Raw genomic sequence first — 16,520 nt, 5'->3', positions numbered from 1 at the left:
AGTAAGATTTTTAATACGCCTTTTATATGGCAGTGGAAGGAAGACCCGGATACCGGATTCTTTAGAATAAAGTATCAGGTTTATTACTAACCCAAAGTTCAAAGAAAATACACAGCAGAAGAAAAAAACATAAAACATTCACCTCAGTTGGTTACAGTGCTTAGAGGGCCTCTCCCCCCATTATTCTTTCAGTCCAGGTTCTATTAAGGAGCAAGATTGCACTTCCTTATCACCAGGAAAATCCCAGCAAACTTATAAGTCAGTTAAAGCTTTCCTTGGCTCGTAGCCCCTGCCGGGCTTGATTGCTCTCACTCTGGACTTCACCTTTTATGAGCCTAGCTAGCTGAGCACGGCTTGCGTCCAGCCTTTCCTTCTCAGCCCTCTGCATTTGTTTAACACATTATTAGCACCTTGTTAACTCTGCCCGCACTGCTCATGCTGTCGGGTATACAAACAATAGGATACCGTTCTTCAGGAGTTTAACTTAGGACATGCAAACATCATATTCTCCAAGGTCCATGCCCTCTTCACTTATCTCATTACTTAGTATGCTGTCCATTTCCCATTCACACTCCCGGGAACTCCGGCTTGAAGTTTCTTCACTTCTTTCTGTTTGTGCTTCCCCTCCCCCTCTCTGTACGTCTGCAAAACTGTCTGCAGCTTTTCTCTGGGGAGGCTTTCTCAGCCCTGCTCTTTGGGGCTTGAGTTGCCAGTCACAATACCTCTCCAGGGCAGTAACACCTTTCCCTAGGTGTGGGCTTCTTGCCCTCCGTTCCTGCTGGACTTGAGGCACCCTCTGTGACCTGGAACCCACGTGAGTAGTTTGGCTTCTCAACCACTCCTTCTGGTTCTCCTCTCTCTGCACTCTCGTTCCTTCTCGAGTTTCCTCCCTTCTCCCTTCTCCAGTAAATTGATCTTTCCTATAAGGCCAACCCCGGGGTCTGACTCCACCCCCTTCTAAATTAGCCTCAGGTTTCTCCCTGACTTCAGGAAAGGAGTGATAGGGGCAATCAGTGGTCTGCAGAGCCTTTCTTAATTGGCTCTTCAGCTGTGCTGGAACCTGCCTGGGCTTGCCTTCCTTTGCCTGAGCCAGCTGTCCTGACTCCATGCCTGGTTTTATCCAGCCTTGTGCTGCATTCTGGGGAGTTTTAGTAGTAGTTTTCACCGTGACAGGAGCTTCCCTGTCACAGTGTGCAGCAGCAAAAACAAAGAAAAAGACTTTGCAGGGCAGCACTGTTCATGCTCAAAGCTTCTGGCCCCACCCCCTCTGACATCATCTCTTATTCTAGAGCAGGGTTGGCAGCCATGAGCTTGAACAGTGCAGCCCCGCATAATCATTTTATTTGTTTTTGCTGCCACAGACCAGCAGCAGCCACAGCATCTTGGGCGTGGGGAGATAATGGTGGTCTCCTCGCTCTCCAGATTTTTGGGGGTGCCAAGGCACTCATGGCTCCCCTCATTTCAACGCCTATGCTCCAGGGTATATGTCTTTACCAAAATGAAGAAAGAAGTTTCTCTATTACTTCTTTTGGGTGATATATGAAATTAGTTCTGAAACCGAGGTATGAATAACATAGGGAGGAGCTTGAAGAATGGTCCAGAATTTGGCAGCAAACATTTAATGCAAAAAAAACAAAAACCCCAAAATAACCCAAGGTCATGAATTTGGGCTACAAAAACCCGAGGGAGTGGTACAACGTAGGAGTGAAGTACTTCTGTGCACGTAAGAGGAGCAGGACTTGGGTGTGATGGTAAAGGATGATCTGAAGGTGGCCAAACAGGTAGAAAACATAGAAACATGACGGCAGATAAAGGCCAAATGGCCCATCCAGTCTGCCCATCTGCAGTATTCATTATCTCTTACTCTTTCTAAGAAATCCCACATGCCTATCCCAGGCCCTTTTGAATTCAGACACAGTCTCTGTCTCCACCATCTCTTCTAGGAGACTGTTCCATGCACCTACCACCCTTTCTGTAAAAAAGTATTTCCTTAGATTACACCTTTTAACTTCATTCTATGCCCTTTCATTCCAGAGCTTCCTTTCAAATTCAAGAGACTCGACTCATACGCATTTACGCCACGTAAGTATTTAAATATCTCTAACGTATCTCCTCTCTCCCGCCTTTCCTCCAAAGTATACAGATTGAGATCTTTAACTCTGTCCCCATGATGAAGATCACATACCATTTTAGTAGCCTTCCTCTGGACCAACTCCATCTTTTTTATACCTTTTTGAAGGTGCGGCCTCTAGAATTGTACACAATATTCTAAATGAGGTCTCACCAGAGTCTTATACAGAGGCATGAATACCTCCTTTTCCCTACTAGCCATACCTCTCCCTATGCAACCTAGCATCCTTCTAGCTTTTGCCGTCACCTTTTCAACCTGTTTGGCCACCTTAAGATCATCACATACAATCACACCCAAGTCTTGCTCTTCTGTTGTGCACGTAGGCTCTTCACTCCCTAATCTGTACCGCTCCCTTGGGTTTTTGCAGGCCAAATGCATGACCTTGCACTTCTTAGCATTAAATTTTAGCTGCCAAATTTCAGACCATTCTTCAAGCTTCACCAGGTCTTTCTTCATGTTATTCACACCATCCGGCGTGAATACTCTATTGCAGATTTTCGAATCATCCACAAGGAGGCAAATCTTACCCGACAACCCTTCAGCAATATCGTTTATAAAATTTTTTAAAAAGAACAGGCCCCAGAACATAACCTTGAGGCACACCACTGGTCCCTTTCTTCAGAGTGATTTCTATTGTTCTCTATCCTCTGTCGCCTTCCACTCAATCAGTTCTTGACCCAACCCGTCACTTTGGGAACCATCCTAAGAGCACTCCGTTTATTTATTAGACGCCTGTGTGGAACAATGTCAAAGGCTTTGCTAAAATCTAAATACACCACATCTAGCGCATATCCTCTATCCAATTCTCTGGTCAACCAGTCAAAGAAATTTGTCTAGTGAATCCATGTTGACAGAAAGAGCCAGAAGGGTGTTGCGAGGGAGAGAGGAAGAGCCAGCAGGAAAAAGGAGGTGATATTGCCTCTGTATAAGTCTCTGGAGATCGTACAGGATGGAATCGGTCAGTGGTTTTCATCATAAAGCTTTTAGAGATGTATAAATACCTCAGTGGAAAAAATGCATAGGAAGTGAGTCTCTTCCAATTGAAAGGAAGCTCTTGAATTAGGGGGGATATAAGATGATGGTGAAAGAAGATAGATTCAAGAGTAACTTACCGCCCCCTCCCCATTTACAAAACCGTAGAGTGGTTTTTAGCACAGGATGAGGCAGTAACAACTCCAACGCTCATAAAAGGTGGTAGAGATGAAGACTATATTTGAATTCAAAGAACACTTGGGACAAGTACATAGGATCTCTAAAGGAGATGAAACGTTTGTAAGTGGCATGGCTGTGAATAGCAATACAAAAACAAGAATCAAAAAATTAACAACCAAAGGTTACAAAAATCAAAACAAAATCATAAAACTGTAGATAGAAGACTGGAAAAATATGTCAATTATCTCTTGTGGAAGGAGGAAAGCCTCAGATCATGTGTCCATTTTCACATGTCAGCCCACTGGCCATTCAGCTAATGTGGACATCATTTTCAATCACTGGCCATCTTCCACCACCCTAAATTACAAAAATCATGCTGTGCAAACTTGCATTGATAATATATAATTAATATCAAAAGTGTAAAAACCACTTATCTTAATAATGTCAGGCAACTTGTTTTAGACTGAATCGAGTTTAAAACAAGTTGCCTGACATTATTATGATGTGGTTTTTACACTTTTGATATTAATTATATATTATCAATGCAAATTTGCACAGCATGATTTTTGCACAGTAATTTAGGGTGGTGGAAGATGGCCAGTGATTGAAATTGATGTCCAATGGGCTGACATGTGAAAATGGACACATGATCTGAGGCTTTCCTCCTCCCACAAGAGATAATTAACATATTTTTCCAGTCTTCAATCTACAGTTTTATGATTTTATTTTGATTTTTGTAACCTTTGGCTGTGGATAGGCCATATGGTCAATATCTGCCTTATTTTCTATGCTTCAATTAACTTTTCTTTCTTTTATGGTCAAAATACATTTGTAGTTACAATCAATCTTATTTTGCATAATGATGATACAAATTCTTCAAATATTGCAGGAACCTTTAATTTTAGGCTGCCAAATTTTGCCACATTGTTGATGATGTAGTAGACTTTATCACTTGGAGAATCTTTGTCTTCCACTTTGAGCGCAGCACTTGAGATAACTTTCTTTTCAGCAGCTTCAACTTCCAAACCAGTGTTTCTAAGCAGAAAAAAGAAGAAATGCAGAAATGAACCCAGATGCTCTCCTTAATGCCTTGCATATATTTTGTTTATTGGCTATTAGTCTCTGTGATTTCCATTTTTTGGTATAAACCAAGATCAATTTAGCTTTATATAAAGAGGGCTAAGATTCAGAGAGATCATACCTGGTTAAAGTTAATTGGATAAGATATCTGGCTTACTTTACCCAGATATTCAGAATAATATTTAGTTAACTTAGAATTGCTAAATTTAACTAGTTAAAGTCAACAGGATATCTTGACTGGTTAATTTAGACCTACTTTATATGCCATGGGGGTAATAATAAAAAAAAAAACAAAAACGTCTAAAAAGTGTCCTAAATAGCTACTTGGACGATCAAAAAGCCTGATCGTCCAAGTACCCATAACCAAAGCTGTTTTTTAGACGTATCTAAAACCAACTTAGGCCTTTCCCCTGCCTCTAAACGCACAGAGAGAAAAGAGGTGTGTTTAGAGGAGGGGAAAGGGCGGGCAGTGGGCGGGAGGTGGGCCGACCTACACCTAGCCGTACAACAGGTATAACCAAAACAGTTAAAGGTTGCCTAGTTGGCACTTAGACCTGGTTTTATTTCGTCTAAGTGAAAAAGGTCTAAGTGCCAAAAAACGGGCCGCTGAGCTGATGGCCGTTGGCGCCATCAGCTCAGCGGCCAGGCAACCTAACCGTCGTGGCAAGAGAGATGCCTCATCTCCCCTACCGCGATGCCATCACTCTTCTACCCAAACTGCCGTGACCCGCGGCAGTTCGGTAGAGGAGTGATGGCATCGCGGTAGGGGAGATGAGGCATCTCTCCTGCCGTGATGAATCACTCCTCCCCCCAAACACAACCCCCAAGCCCAAGCCCTCTTGCCCTGCGGCATCTGCAACCCCCCCCCCCGATAACATCGGGGCAAGAGGGAGCCCAAGCTCTCTTGCTCCATGCACCCACGGCACTCCCGACTCGTTCGGGCCAGGAGGGAGCCCAAGCCCTCCTGGCCCAGGCGACCCCGCCCCTACTACAGTACAGTACCCCCACCCCTACTACAGTACGGGCAGGAGGGATCCCAAGCCCTCCTGTCCTCGAAGCACCCCCCTCCCCCCTAACGTCCGCCCCCCCAAGAACCCCTGATCGGCCCCCCCCAGCTGACCCGCGACCCCCCCCGGCCGACCCTACGACCTCCCACCCCACCCCCCTTCCCCGTACCTATTTTAGGTTGGCCGGACAGACGGGTGCCAAACCCGTCCGTCCAGCATGCAGCTCAACGAAGAATGGGGCTGGATTGGCCCAGGGGCACCAAAGCACGAATACAGGATGTCCGGGGAGGTACTTGGAGAGACCTCCAAGGAAAGAGACTTGGGAGTTATGATCGACAAGTCAATGAAGCCATCCACGCAATGTGCAGCGGTGGCAAAAAGGGCAAACAGAATGCTAGGAACGATAAAGAAGGGGATCACGAACAGATCGGAGAAGGTTATCATGCCGCTATACCAGGCCATGGTGCGCCCTCACCTGGAGTACTGCGTCCAGCACTGGTTGCCGTACATGAAGAAGGACATGGTACTACTCAAAAGGGTCCAGAGAAGAGCGACTAAGCTGGTTAAGGGGCTGGAGGAGTTGCCGTACAGTGAAAGATTAGAGAAACTGGGCCTTTTCTCCCTCGAACAGAGGATATTGAGAGGGGACATGATCGAAACATTCAAGGTTGTTCACCCTCTCCAAGGTAGGGAGAACGAGAGGGCACTCTCTAAAATTGAAAGGGGATAGATTCTGTATGAACGTAAGGAAGTTCTTCACTCAGAGAGTGGTAGAAAACTGGGACGCTCTTCCGGAGTCTGTCGTAGAGGAAAACACCTTCCAGGGATTCAAGACAAAGTTAGACAAGTTCCTGCTGAACCAGAACATATGCAGGTAGGGCTAGTCTCAGTTAGGGTGCTGGTCTTAGACCAAGGGTCGCCGCGTGAGCAGACTGCTGGGCACGATGGACCACTGGTCTGATCCAACAGCGGCAATTCTTATGTTCTTATGTACATTAGATAAGAGTGTGAGCCCATCGGGACAGGCAGGGAAAAATGCTTGAGTACCTGAATGTAAAAAACACATTGAGCTGACATAATAAAAAAAATAAGTCTACATCCGTTTTGGGCCTAGGGCGCTAGTCACCCAAAGTTGGCAGCATCTAAAGTCCATTCTTGAAAAATACGTCCAAAATATATTTTTTTTCCAAAAATCTTCTACATCCAGCCGTTTGATCGTCCAGACCACCCAAGTCGTCTATCTTTATACTGCAGTCTTGTCCAAAAAATCGTCCAAGTCCCAAATGCCTAGAACAAGACCTTTTGGATGTGGGAAGGGTCAGCAAAGAGATGGTCTGGCCACCCAGACATGGCAACAGAGTAGTGGGGCACCTTATAGGGCACTGCTGTGAACTTCACAAAAAGGGTGCCACATAAACATCTCACCACAACTCCCTTGCAGGTCATGGTGAGCTCCCCAGAAATACCCCCAAAACCTACTATACCCACCTGTCTGCAACCCCAATAGCCCTTATGGCTGCAGGTGCCACCTATATGGCAGTACAGTAGGGTTTGGGGGAGTTTTGGTGGACTCACAATTTTTATCATGAATGCAGTGGTTAGAGTGGCTTATGGGCTTGGTTCTCTCTATGATTCACTAGCCCACCTCCAGACTACTTAAGTCACCTCTGTGCAGCTCTACTAGACTTTCCTATGCCAGGTGCTGATGTTCTGAAGGGCAGGTATGTACATTTTTATTCCAATTTTTATAGCTGTGTGTGTATGTGTGTGTGTGTGTGTGTGAGGGGGGGGGGTCAGTGATCACGGGGGGATCTGTACTTTATCCCTGCACTTTGGATACCTTCTGGGCACTTAGACCTGTTTTTAGATCGCCTAAGTCACAATGTATAAGTTCCGTCCATGCAGCCTCATAAAACATTTGGTTATACTTGCAGTACGACTAAGTCTAGGTTGCCTACGTCCTGCCCAAATCCTACCTTCACCACTATTCCTAAAATGCCCCTTTCGGCTCTAGGTGTACAGTGGCATTCAGAGGCCTAAAAAGTCTCTGGATACGTCTAAAAATCCGTTTTGATTAGTGGCACTTGGTCTTTTAGGTTGTCCAAGTGCCGATTTAGGCGAGTTTTTAGACGTGTTTCTGTTTCGATTACGAACCTCTTAGGCTGCAAGTGGTATATAAATACTTAAATAAATAAAAATAAATGAGAACACTGACCACCTCCCTTCAGTAGAGGGCAGTAAAAGCTCCTATATTAGCTCTCTCTGCTGTTGGTGACATTAGAACATGACCTGCAAAAAAAAAAAAAAAAAAAAAAAAGGGGGGGGGGGGAAGCCCTTAAAGTGCCATATAAAGTTTGCAGTTACCGTGCATAAAATCCTGCATTAACTGCAAATTCTAGTGCCCTATAGACACCTTCTTAGCCTAGACATGTAACTAGCAGTGCTCATATGAGTATACACCAACCTGCTAGTGAAACTACTTTTGTACTGAATGTGTTCATGTATAAATTGGTTTCTACTGCTTTGCATAGAGCCAAATTTGCTCTGTATATATATATATACACAGTGGTACCTCGGTTTACGAGTGCACCGGTTTGCGAGTGTTTTGCAAGACGAGCAAAACATTTGTAAAATCGGTGCCTCGGAAACCGAGCATGGCTCGATTTAAGAGCACCCCCTCCTGCGATCCGGCACCCCCCCTGCCTCGAACCGGCACCCCCCCGCCATGATCCGACCCCCCCCGCCACGATTGGGCACCCCCCGACACGATCCGACATTCCCCCCGACACATTTGGGCACCCCCCCGCCGCTTCTTACCCTCATCTGGGCTCTTGAAGATCGGCCTACTCGTCTGCTGGGCCTTGAGCATCTGAGCATGCTCAAGGCCTGCGAGTTCACGTTCTGAACTTGAACGTGAACTCGCAGGCCTTGAGCATGCTCAGATGCTCAAGGCCCAGCAGACGAGTAGGCCGATCTTCAAGAGTGCCCAGATGAGGGTAAGAAGCGGCGGGGGGGTGCCCAATTGTGTCGGGGGGATGTTGTATCGTGTCGGGGGGGGGGGGGGTTTGGATCGTGGTGGGGCGGTGCCGGTTCGAGGCGGGGGGGGCCTTCGAGGGGAGCAATGCCGGTTCTTGGGGGGGGGGGGAACGCATCAAAGCGAGTTTCCATTATTTCCTATGGGGAAACTCGCTTTGATAAACGAGCATTTTGGATTACGAGCATGCTCCTGGATCGGATTATGCTCGTAATCCAAGGTACCACTGTATGTATATATATATATATATTTTTTTTTTTAATTAAAATTTTTATTCATTATCAAACTTGCAATAAGTGTGTCAATGTTAAAACAGATTAACAATAAATATATCACTTAATAATCATCAATAGTACAAATAATATGCTCTTATCTCCCACCCTTCCCTATTATATAATCAAATACCTTGTACAATATGTAATATTAAAATTACCCCCCTCCCCCCTCATAATTGAACCTGTAAATTTAAGGTGAAAAAAATGTCATCTAATCAGTACACATCTTGAAATTTCCTAAAACATCCTCGCTGTATTGCAATAAATATTTCCATTTTATAAATATGACACAAGGAATTCCACCAGAAATTATAATTTAATCTACTCCAGTTTTTCCAATTAAACGTAATTTGTTGAATGGCAACCCCAGTCATTATAAGTAATAATGTGTTATTATTTGAAGAAATCTGACTTTTTGTTCTCATTGCCATACCAAACATCACAGTATCATATGATAATGCCACTGGGTTATCTAATAAACAATTAATTTGGTCCCAAATTGATTTCCAAAAATTCATAATAAATGGACAATATATATTTTATACAATAAACTCCATGTTTGTCAAGTCTTTGACAAAATACTGGTGTAGTTTAGAAAAAGACCTAAGTATCTGTTTACCTAGATGACTTATCTACACTACTTGTATCTATTTCTCTAACTTTATGATATCAATATTCAATCAAACCTTGGTTTGCGAGCATAATTCGTAACGAAACCATGCTTGTAATCCAAAACACTCATATATCAAAGCGAATTTCCCCATATAAAATAATGGAAACTAGGATGATTCGTTCCACAACCTAAAAACTTTAACCCCAAATACTGTACGTACTTGTATTGCAAGCCCTCGCTCATTTAGAACAGTCACTACACTCCTGCATCGTCAGAGAGAGAAGAACCATCGGCTCAGCTGTGATGATGTGACGCGTGTATACTGTATGTACTGGTATTGCAAGACTTTGCTCGTTTAGAACATTCACTACACTCCCGCAGCGTCGGAGAAAGAAGAACCATCGGCTCAGTTGTGATGATGTGACCAGTACTGTATGTACTGGTATTGCAAGACTTTGCTCATTTAGAACAGTCACTACACTTCCGCAGCGTCGGAGAGAGAAGAACCATCGGCTCAGCTGTGATAATGCGACGTGTGTATTCTGTATGTATTCATATTGGAAGACCTTGCTTGTTTATCAAGTTAAAATGTAATAAAATGTTTTGCTTGTCTTACAAAACACTTGCAAACCAAGTTACTTGCACTCCAAGGTTTTACTGTAATTTCATAGTGTACATATAAGCACAGAGACTTTTAAAAATCATTCATCCTCAAACTTCAATTAAATGGCAAACCTGTAAATACGGGGTCCTTCATCATTGACTGACATGATGTGGACATGTCCTGTCTGCTGAACTGTGTTCCTGCCATCTGTCAGCTGTATTGTAAAACTATCCTGAAGGCTTTCTGTGTCGTCATGCATGTAGAGAAGCGTCATTCCTGTAGGAAAACGAACAGCAGATCATGAGCTTTCAACCCTTTCGACAAGACCTTGAGAACTGCCGTCATCTAAACATCTTACAAAATAAAAACATAATAAAATTTGAATTCAGTACGAGAGGGTGCTGAATTTCTCAGCCCAACCAAGAAGAGAATGACGTGGAAATGGTTCAATCAGTGATCTGAAACAATGTCAAACACAGAATTTCATTTCTGCAAATTGACACTTAACGAAATAAGATAACACTCCTTTCAGCTATAGTGGCAAAATAACGCTCATAATTTAAGAGTTTGGTTGGTTGGGCTGAGAACTTTTCAGCACCCCCTCATATGTAGCATAAGTGAGCCAAGTATAAGACAATCAAGCCATTGCAACATCACTGATGAGGCTGGCTCTTATTGGTGGAATGAGGCATTATGACATCACAGAGACTGAAACTCTTCACAGTATGAGAAGGTGCTGAAAAGTTCTCAGCCCAACCAAGAAGAGAATGACGTGGAAATGGTTCAATCAATGATCTGAAACAATGTCAAAACACAGAATTTAGTTTCTGCAAATTGGCACTCAACGAAATAAGATAACGCTCTTTTCAGCTATAGTGGCAAAATAACGCTCAAAATTTAAGAAGTTGGTTGGCCTGAGAACATTTCAACACCCCCCCACGTAAACAACAGTTTGGTACTACAACCTACATGTATGTTTATCCATCTGGAATAGTTTACCTGGGCAAATTAGAGTTGAACCTACATATATTGGTTTTCTTAAAAAATTGAAAATTTTTTATATGATAAAAATTAATATGAGTTTTTACATACTTTTAAATTTTGATATGCAATATGGTTATTATTGAAATTAGTTTTTGTAAACCCCCCTTATTAGTGTAAGGGATTTTTTTGCTCTTGTTGTAAATCACCTTGGACTGCTTTTGCTATTAGTACGATTAATAAATTGCAGATTAGATTAGAATGGAGTCCAATTTTGAAAAGCTTATCCCCTACAATGTTTTTGTGGATCTTCACTTTCAAAATCACTTTTAGGCCCTCTTTTACAAAGCAGTGGGAGAGGTTTCTACCATGGCCTGGGACTCTAAGTGCTCCAACACTGCTCCGATGCTCATGAGCCGCTGACAGAGGCAGCAATTCCCACACTCTGGCTGCAGCTGACTAGGAAGCCTTCCCCTTGCTGTCTCTTGCCTCTCCCCACCACAACTTCCTAGTTTGCCTTTGCATGCCGTGATTAAGCACGATTAATCATGTGATTAAAATTCTTAACTGTTGCCCACCCCTAATTGCAATATTTCTTTAAAGTTCAAACTTTGAACAAGATCACATATTTTCTTGAAGTCCCATCTACTACAGATTTATCCATCTTGTTGCAGTACAGCAGAGTTTCCAGCAGAGGACATGCAGAGCTCAGACAATAATTAGAACAAAACTCTTCTAACATGAAGCCAGAATTTGAAAACCACACATCCTTGTGTCTTTCAGAGCCTCATTTGGTGAAAGACAAAACATCTTACCCCATTCTTTCTGAAGCAGAAGGGTTGTAATCCTTCTAAGCCACATGTATGTTAACCTTAAAAGCCCAGAGAGACAGCTTTATTCTCAAAGAAAAGCAGATAACCAACAAGGTACAGTGAGTTTAACAGAATGATGCTATAGCGGGACTGTAAGAAAGATTTGTTTCCAAACCTGCTCCACTGACCCACAGCTAGTCAGATTTTCAGGATATCTGCAATGCTCATTCATTCTGGATATATTTTTGGAGTCAGTGCAAGTTTGAAAAGCTGTGCACTACAGAATGACAAGGGGACAAATTTTTCCCCATCCCCCGCAGGAACTCATTTTTCCATCCCGTTCCACGAGTTCTTTTCTTGTCCCTGCCCCATTCTTGCAAGCACCGTCCTCTTCTGCACCAGCTTCAAACACTTTAAAATCATAAGTATTTGAGGCTTATGTGGTTAAGGCAGAGCTTACAGGAATAGGGCAGGGAAAGGGACAGCAACAAAACTCATAGGGACAGGACGGGGAAATGGAGTCACTGCAGGGATGGGGACAAATTTGTCCCCATGTCATTCTGTATACTGTACCATTCTAGAAATCAAAATGTAGTAAAAGGGAGCCATTGTGACATCACTGATGAGGTTGGCTCTTAGGCATTGGTGGAATGAGGCATTGTGATGTCACAATACCAGCTCTGGTGATCAGCGGCTGAAACTTTTCACACAATTCATTTATTCTGTTTTCTATACTGATCTCCCAAGTAGAGAATGACACGGGAACAAACTTTTCCCCATTCCTGTGGGAACTAATTTTCTCATCCCATCCTGGCGAGTTCTTTGCCTGTCCCTGCCCCATTCCTGCAAGCTCCATCCTCATCTGCACAAGCCTCAAACACTTTAAAACTATAAGTGTTCGAGGCTTGTACGGTTAAGGCAGAGCTTACAGGAATGGGGCAGGGACAGGGACAGCACCAAAACTCACGGGGATAGGACGGAGGAGTGTGTGGCACAGTGGTTGGATCTACAGCCTCAGCACCCTGGGGTTGTGGGTTCAAACCCCGCGCTGCTCCTTGTGACCCTGGGCAAGTCACTTAGCCCTTTCAGGACCATAAGGATCGTAGGCCAATTTTGTGGTTTTGACGACATTTTTATGGTAAAAAGGGCTTGCAGATGCCAAAAAATTGATTTTTTTTGTGAAATATCATTATTATTTTTTTTAAAAAAATCAAACTTCTGGCTTATGGACAGTGTGGCAAGTGAATCTTCTCGTCAATCTGGCAACGACGCTAATGAATGAATGTCGGAACCAGTTTGTTTACATAAAGGCAGTATCCTATGGAATCCGTACATATCAAATTTAGAACTGTAGACTATCCCAATCAAAATTTATAGGATTTTAAAGTTATGGGACAAATATGTCCCTTGGTCCTGAAAGGGTTTTAATCCTCCTTAGCCCCAGGTACGTTAGATAGATTGTGAGCCCACCGGGACAGATAGGGAAAATGCTTGAGTACCTGATTGTAAAAACCGCTTAGATAACCTTGATAGGCGGTATATAAAATCCTAATAAACTTGAAACTTCACGGGGAAATTGAGTCTACTGTGGACTGCAAGAAAGCCAAACGTTGTATTGTAAGTTTTAAAGTGTGCATTTCCCAGGTTTCCAATAAAAATTATTATTTTTTTAAAGCCAAGATCCCATTGTTCAAACCTTGTTTCAGTTCATCCAGGGTAAATCTGTGGATCTGTAGGTCTTGGTGAAGTGCTGCAGATTTCATCTGCTTATAGCGTGCGACATCCTTGCCATAAATTCCATTTAATATCACCCCGTGGATTGGAGAGCTAACGACAGAGAAACTCAGCGTATCTGGGGGAATGTCCAGATCCTCAGCATTCAGAACCCAAGGGCCTATCTCACACACATCACCTTCCATTACCTACAGAAAATGGAGAGAGAGAGAAAAAAATGGATAAATGAGCTTGTGTACATACACCCCATAGATAAAGGTGAAAAAGAGGAATTTATCATGTACAACGATGTTATTTTCCTCTCGAGTGGGATTGTGCAAAGATAGAATTTGTACCCAAAGCTACAGTTCTGACATCTGGTTTGATTTATTACAAAACGAATGCATTTTCGCTTCTGGATTCTGAGGGGAAAAAAAAAAAAAAGTACGGGCTTCGTTACATTGAGCTGTTAATGCAAGAAGTGAAGACTGGTGGCTGGATCAGGAGGCTGAGAACCAAGGGCCACAATCCGGTCAGGTTTTCAGGATTTCCCCAATGAATATGCATGAGATCTATTAGCATACAATGAAAGCAGTGAATGCAAATAGATCCCATGCATATTCATTGGGGAAATCCTGAAAACCCGACTGGATTGTGGCCCTCGAGGAGGGACTTTGACACCCCTGCTTTAGGACCTTGAGAAAGTCATTAATTCTCCATTGCCTCAGGTGCTAAACTTAGGGCTAGATCAGGGGTGGGCAACTCCAGTCCTCGAGGGCCAGAATCCAGTCGGGTTTTCAGGATTTCCCCAATGAATATGCATTGAAAGCAGTGCATGCAAATAGATCTCAGGCATATTCATTGGGGAAATCCTGAAAACCCGACTGGATTCCGGCCCTCGAGGACCGGAATTGCCCATCCCTGGGCTAGATGAGCAAAACGGTTCTATGAATCATATGTTAAGTAAATTCTATTGCATATAATAGGACCAAAACTCTTTATTAAAAACCCAAGGATGGGGGCCGCTGGCAAAATCCACAGGTAATCCATAAAAGTTCCCCATGGATCCACTGCAGATTTCCTGTAGATTGCAGAAACAATCCTTAACATGCACTAGTCAGATTTTCAGGATTTCCCCAATGAATGCATAAGATCTATTTGCATGCACTGCTTTCATTGTATCTAATAGATCTCATGCATATTCATTGGGGGAATCCTGAAAACCCGACTGGATTGCGGCCCTCGAGGAGGGACTTTGAAACCCCTGCACTAGTGCATTAAGTATAGCCCCACACCATCAACATATGCAGTTAGTAATGTGGTCCTATTATTTAAAATGGGATCTGTAGTAACCCCCTCCCAAAAAACCCTCAAATATTAACGGTATTAGTGTACCCTAACGAGAAAGCATTCCTTAATAACTTTAGCTGTAAGTCACATATCTTTACAGGAGTTCTCCAATTGTATAGCTCAGTGTCTTACCCCCACCTCCCCCCCTTGTATCAAGCTACGCTATCGAGCAGCGCGAGATGAATGCCGAGCCGCATGGGCAGCTCAGCATCTAGTTCACATTGCTTGGCAGCGCAGCTTGATAAAAGGGGGGGGGGCATATTTAATAACTAGTCCATTCACCTCTGTACATAAGAGTTGTTTTAAAGAACTCATAAAAAATTGTCATATTTAAAAGGTCACATATGCAAATATAAGGTTTGATGTAGTGCAAGATTTTCAGAATGCTAAAAATTTTATTAGATATTTGTAAAATTGTTTGAGAAATGAACATTCTACTTTTCACACACTTATAATGCCTAGCACTGGTCGGGGGGGGGGGGCCTGTTTCTAGAAAAGAGGCCTAAAATTAGGCACCTAGCCGACCTAAGGCGCCTAACTTAATTAATTGACATTCGTAACAAGCAATTAACACCTCATAATTGGCTTAAAATGAAAAGTAATTGAGTGTTAGGCACCTAACTTGATAGGCATCTACTGCTTTCAGGTAGGGACCCTACCAGCAGGCGTGGTTAGGGGGTGGATCATGGGTGTATTTTGCATATAGGTGCTAGTTTTGGACTTAGGCATTGGTAGGTACATAATCCTGTTATAAATAGGGTGCGCCTAAAATTTGTGTTCCTACTGGAGCTTAAGTCTACTTCACTAGGCACGATTCTATAAAGGGCAACTAACTTAAGATTGACATGCACTAAGGACCTAATTCTCCTTTAGACACTCATATTGGCAGCTGCCTAAGAAGCGTCCACCAATTGCGGGCCAATCAGGCATTGGCATCCAAAAGAGAATCGCGTCTACCAGTTCCAATCAGACGCTCAAAATGTAGGCCAGCATTCTGCAGGCCTACATTTAAGGCGTCTTGTCGCACATCTAGGTTTAAGCCCACTCAATGCCACTTCAGGATGACACCACGCCCATGTCCTGCCTTGGGCATGCTTAAGTGTCGCTGTGTGTCTACGTACATACGCTGCAAATCTCCATAGATGTGCTCCGGAGGCCTACAAAGTGGGCGTCCTGCCTCAGCGTTTTTTGGGTTGTTTTTTTTTAAACGTGTGTCCCGATTGGCTGCCAGACGGCAGTAGGAAGCCTACCGCCACCTGCCATCGGGACATGCATTTTTGAGAATAAGGCCCTAATTCCCAAATTTTGTAACCGGCGCCTAATGTTAGGCACCTATTTTGGAGGCCCCCAACTCGATAGGCGCCTATCTAAATTAAATAACAAGCTCAATTAAGCTTTTTAATCAGCAATAATTGAAATGTAGGCGCCTATCAAGAAAGAACGATTCTGTAACAAGGCGCCTCTAAAAATTTAGGCGGCCCTCCCAAAAAATCGGCGCTATGCATGTTAGGCGTGGGCGTGGCTCTGTGTTAGGTGCCTGGTTACAGAATCGCTGCTCTTAAGCGTGCTTAAGCGCTCGCTTGGCTGCCTAACTTTTAGTTGCGTCTAGAGCGGGCCTATTTATTGGGCGTCTCCCCAAAAGGTGCCGCTCAGCACGATTCACTAAATTGCACCCAATTGTACTTGAATCGCGCTGAACGGCGCCTATATCAGCACTTAACTTTTGGGCACTTCTTATAGAATTTGCCCCTAAGTGCCATGCTCCTAG

The 16,520-nt window shown here is 43.5% G+C and overlaps 1 protein-coding gene across 5 annotated transcripts in view; it reads right to left on the bottom strand.

The window, feature by feature from the left end:
• The window catches only part of LOC117346421 (FRAS1-related extracellular matrix protein 1-like), a 225,785-nt gene that overhangs the window by 83,283 nt on the left and 125,982 nt on the right, over window positions 1-16,520 (bottom strand). For all 5 annotated transcript variants that reach the window (XR_004536585.1, XR_004536584.1, XR_004536582.1 and 2 more), the window contains 3 exons: window positions 13,386-13,611; window positions 10,028-10,172; window positions 4,177-4,318 (listed from right to left, as the gene is read on the bottom strand). Coding sequence is in view for 1 of the 5 variants with exons in the window: in XM_033915953.1 (XP_033771844.1) it covers window positions 4,177-4,318; window positions 10,028-10,172; window positions 13,386-13,611 (513 nt within the window). In the remaining 4 variants the exon portion in view is untranslated. The remainder of the gene's footprint in view (window positions 1-4,176; window positions 4,319-10,027; window positions 10,173-13,385; window positions 13,612-16,520) is intronic.

This window comes from Geotrypetes seraphini, chromosome 12, assembly GCF_902459505.1.
Source record: "Geotrypetes seraphini chromosome 12, aGeoSer1.1, whole genome shotgun sequence".
Lineage (NCBI taxonomy): Eukaryota > Metazoa > Chordata > Amphibia > Gymnophiona > Dermophiidae > Geotrypetes > Geotrypetes seraphini.
This window is presented reverse-complemented; position numbering and strand designations above follow the sequence as displayed.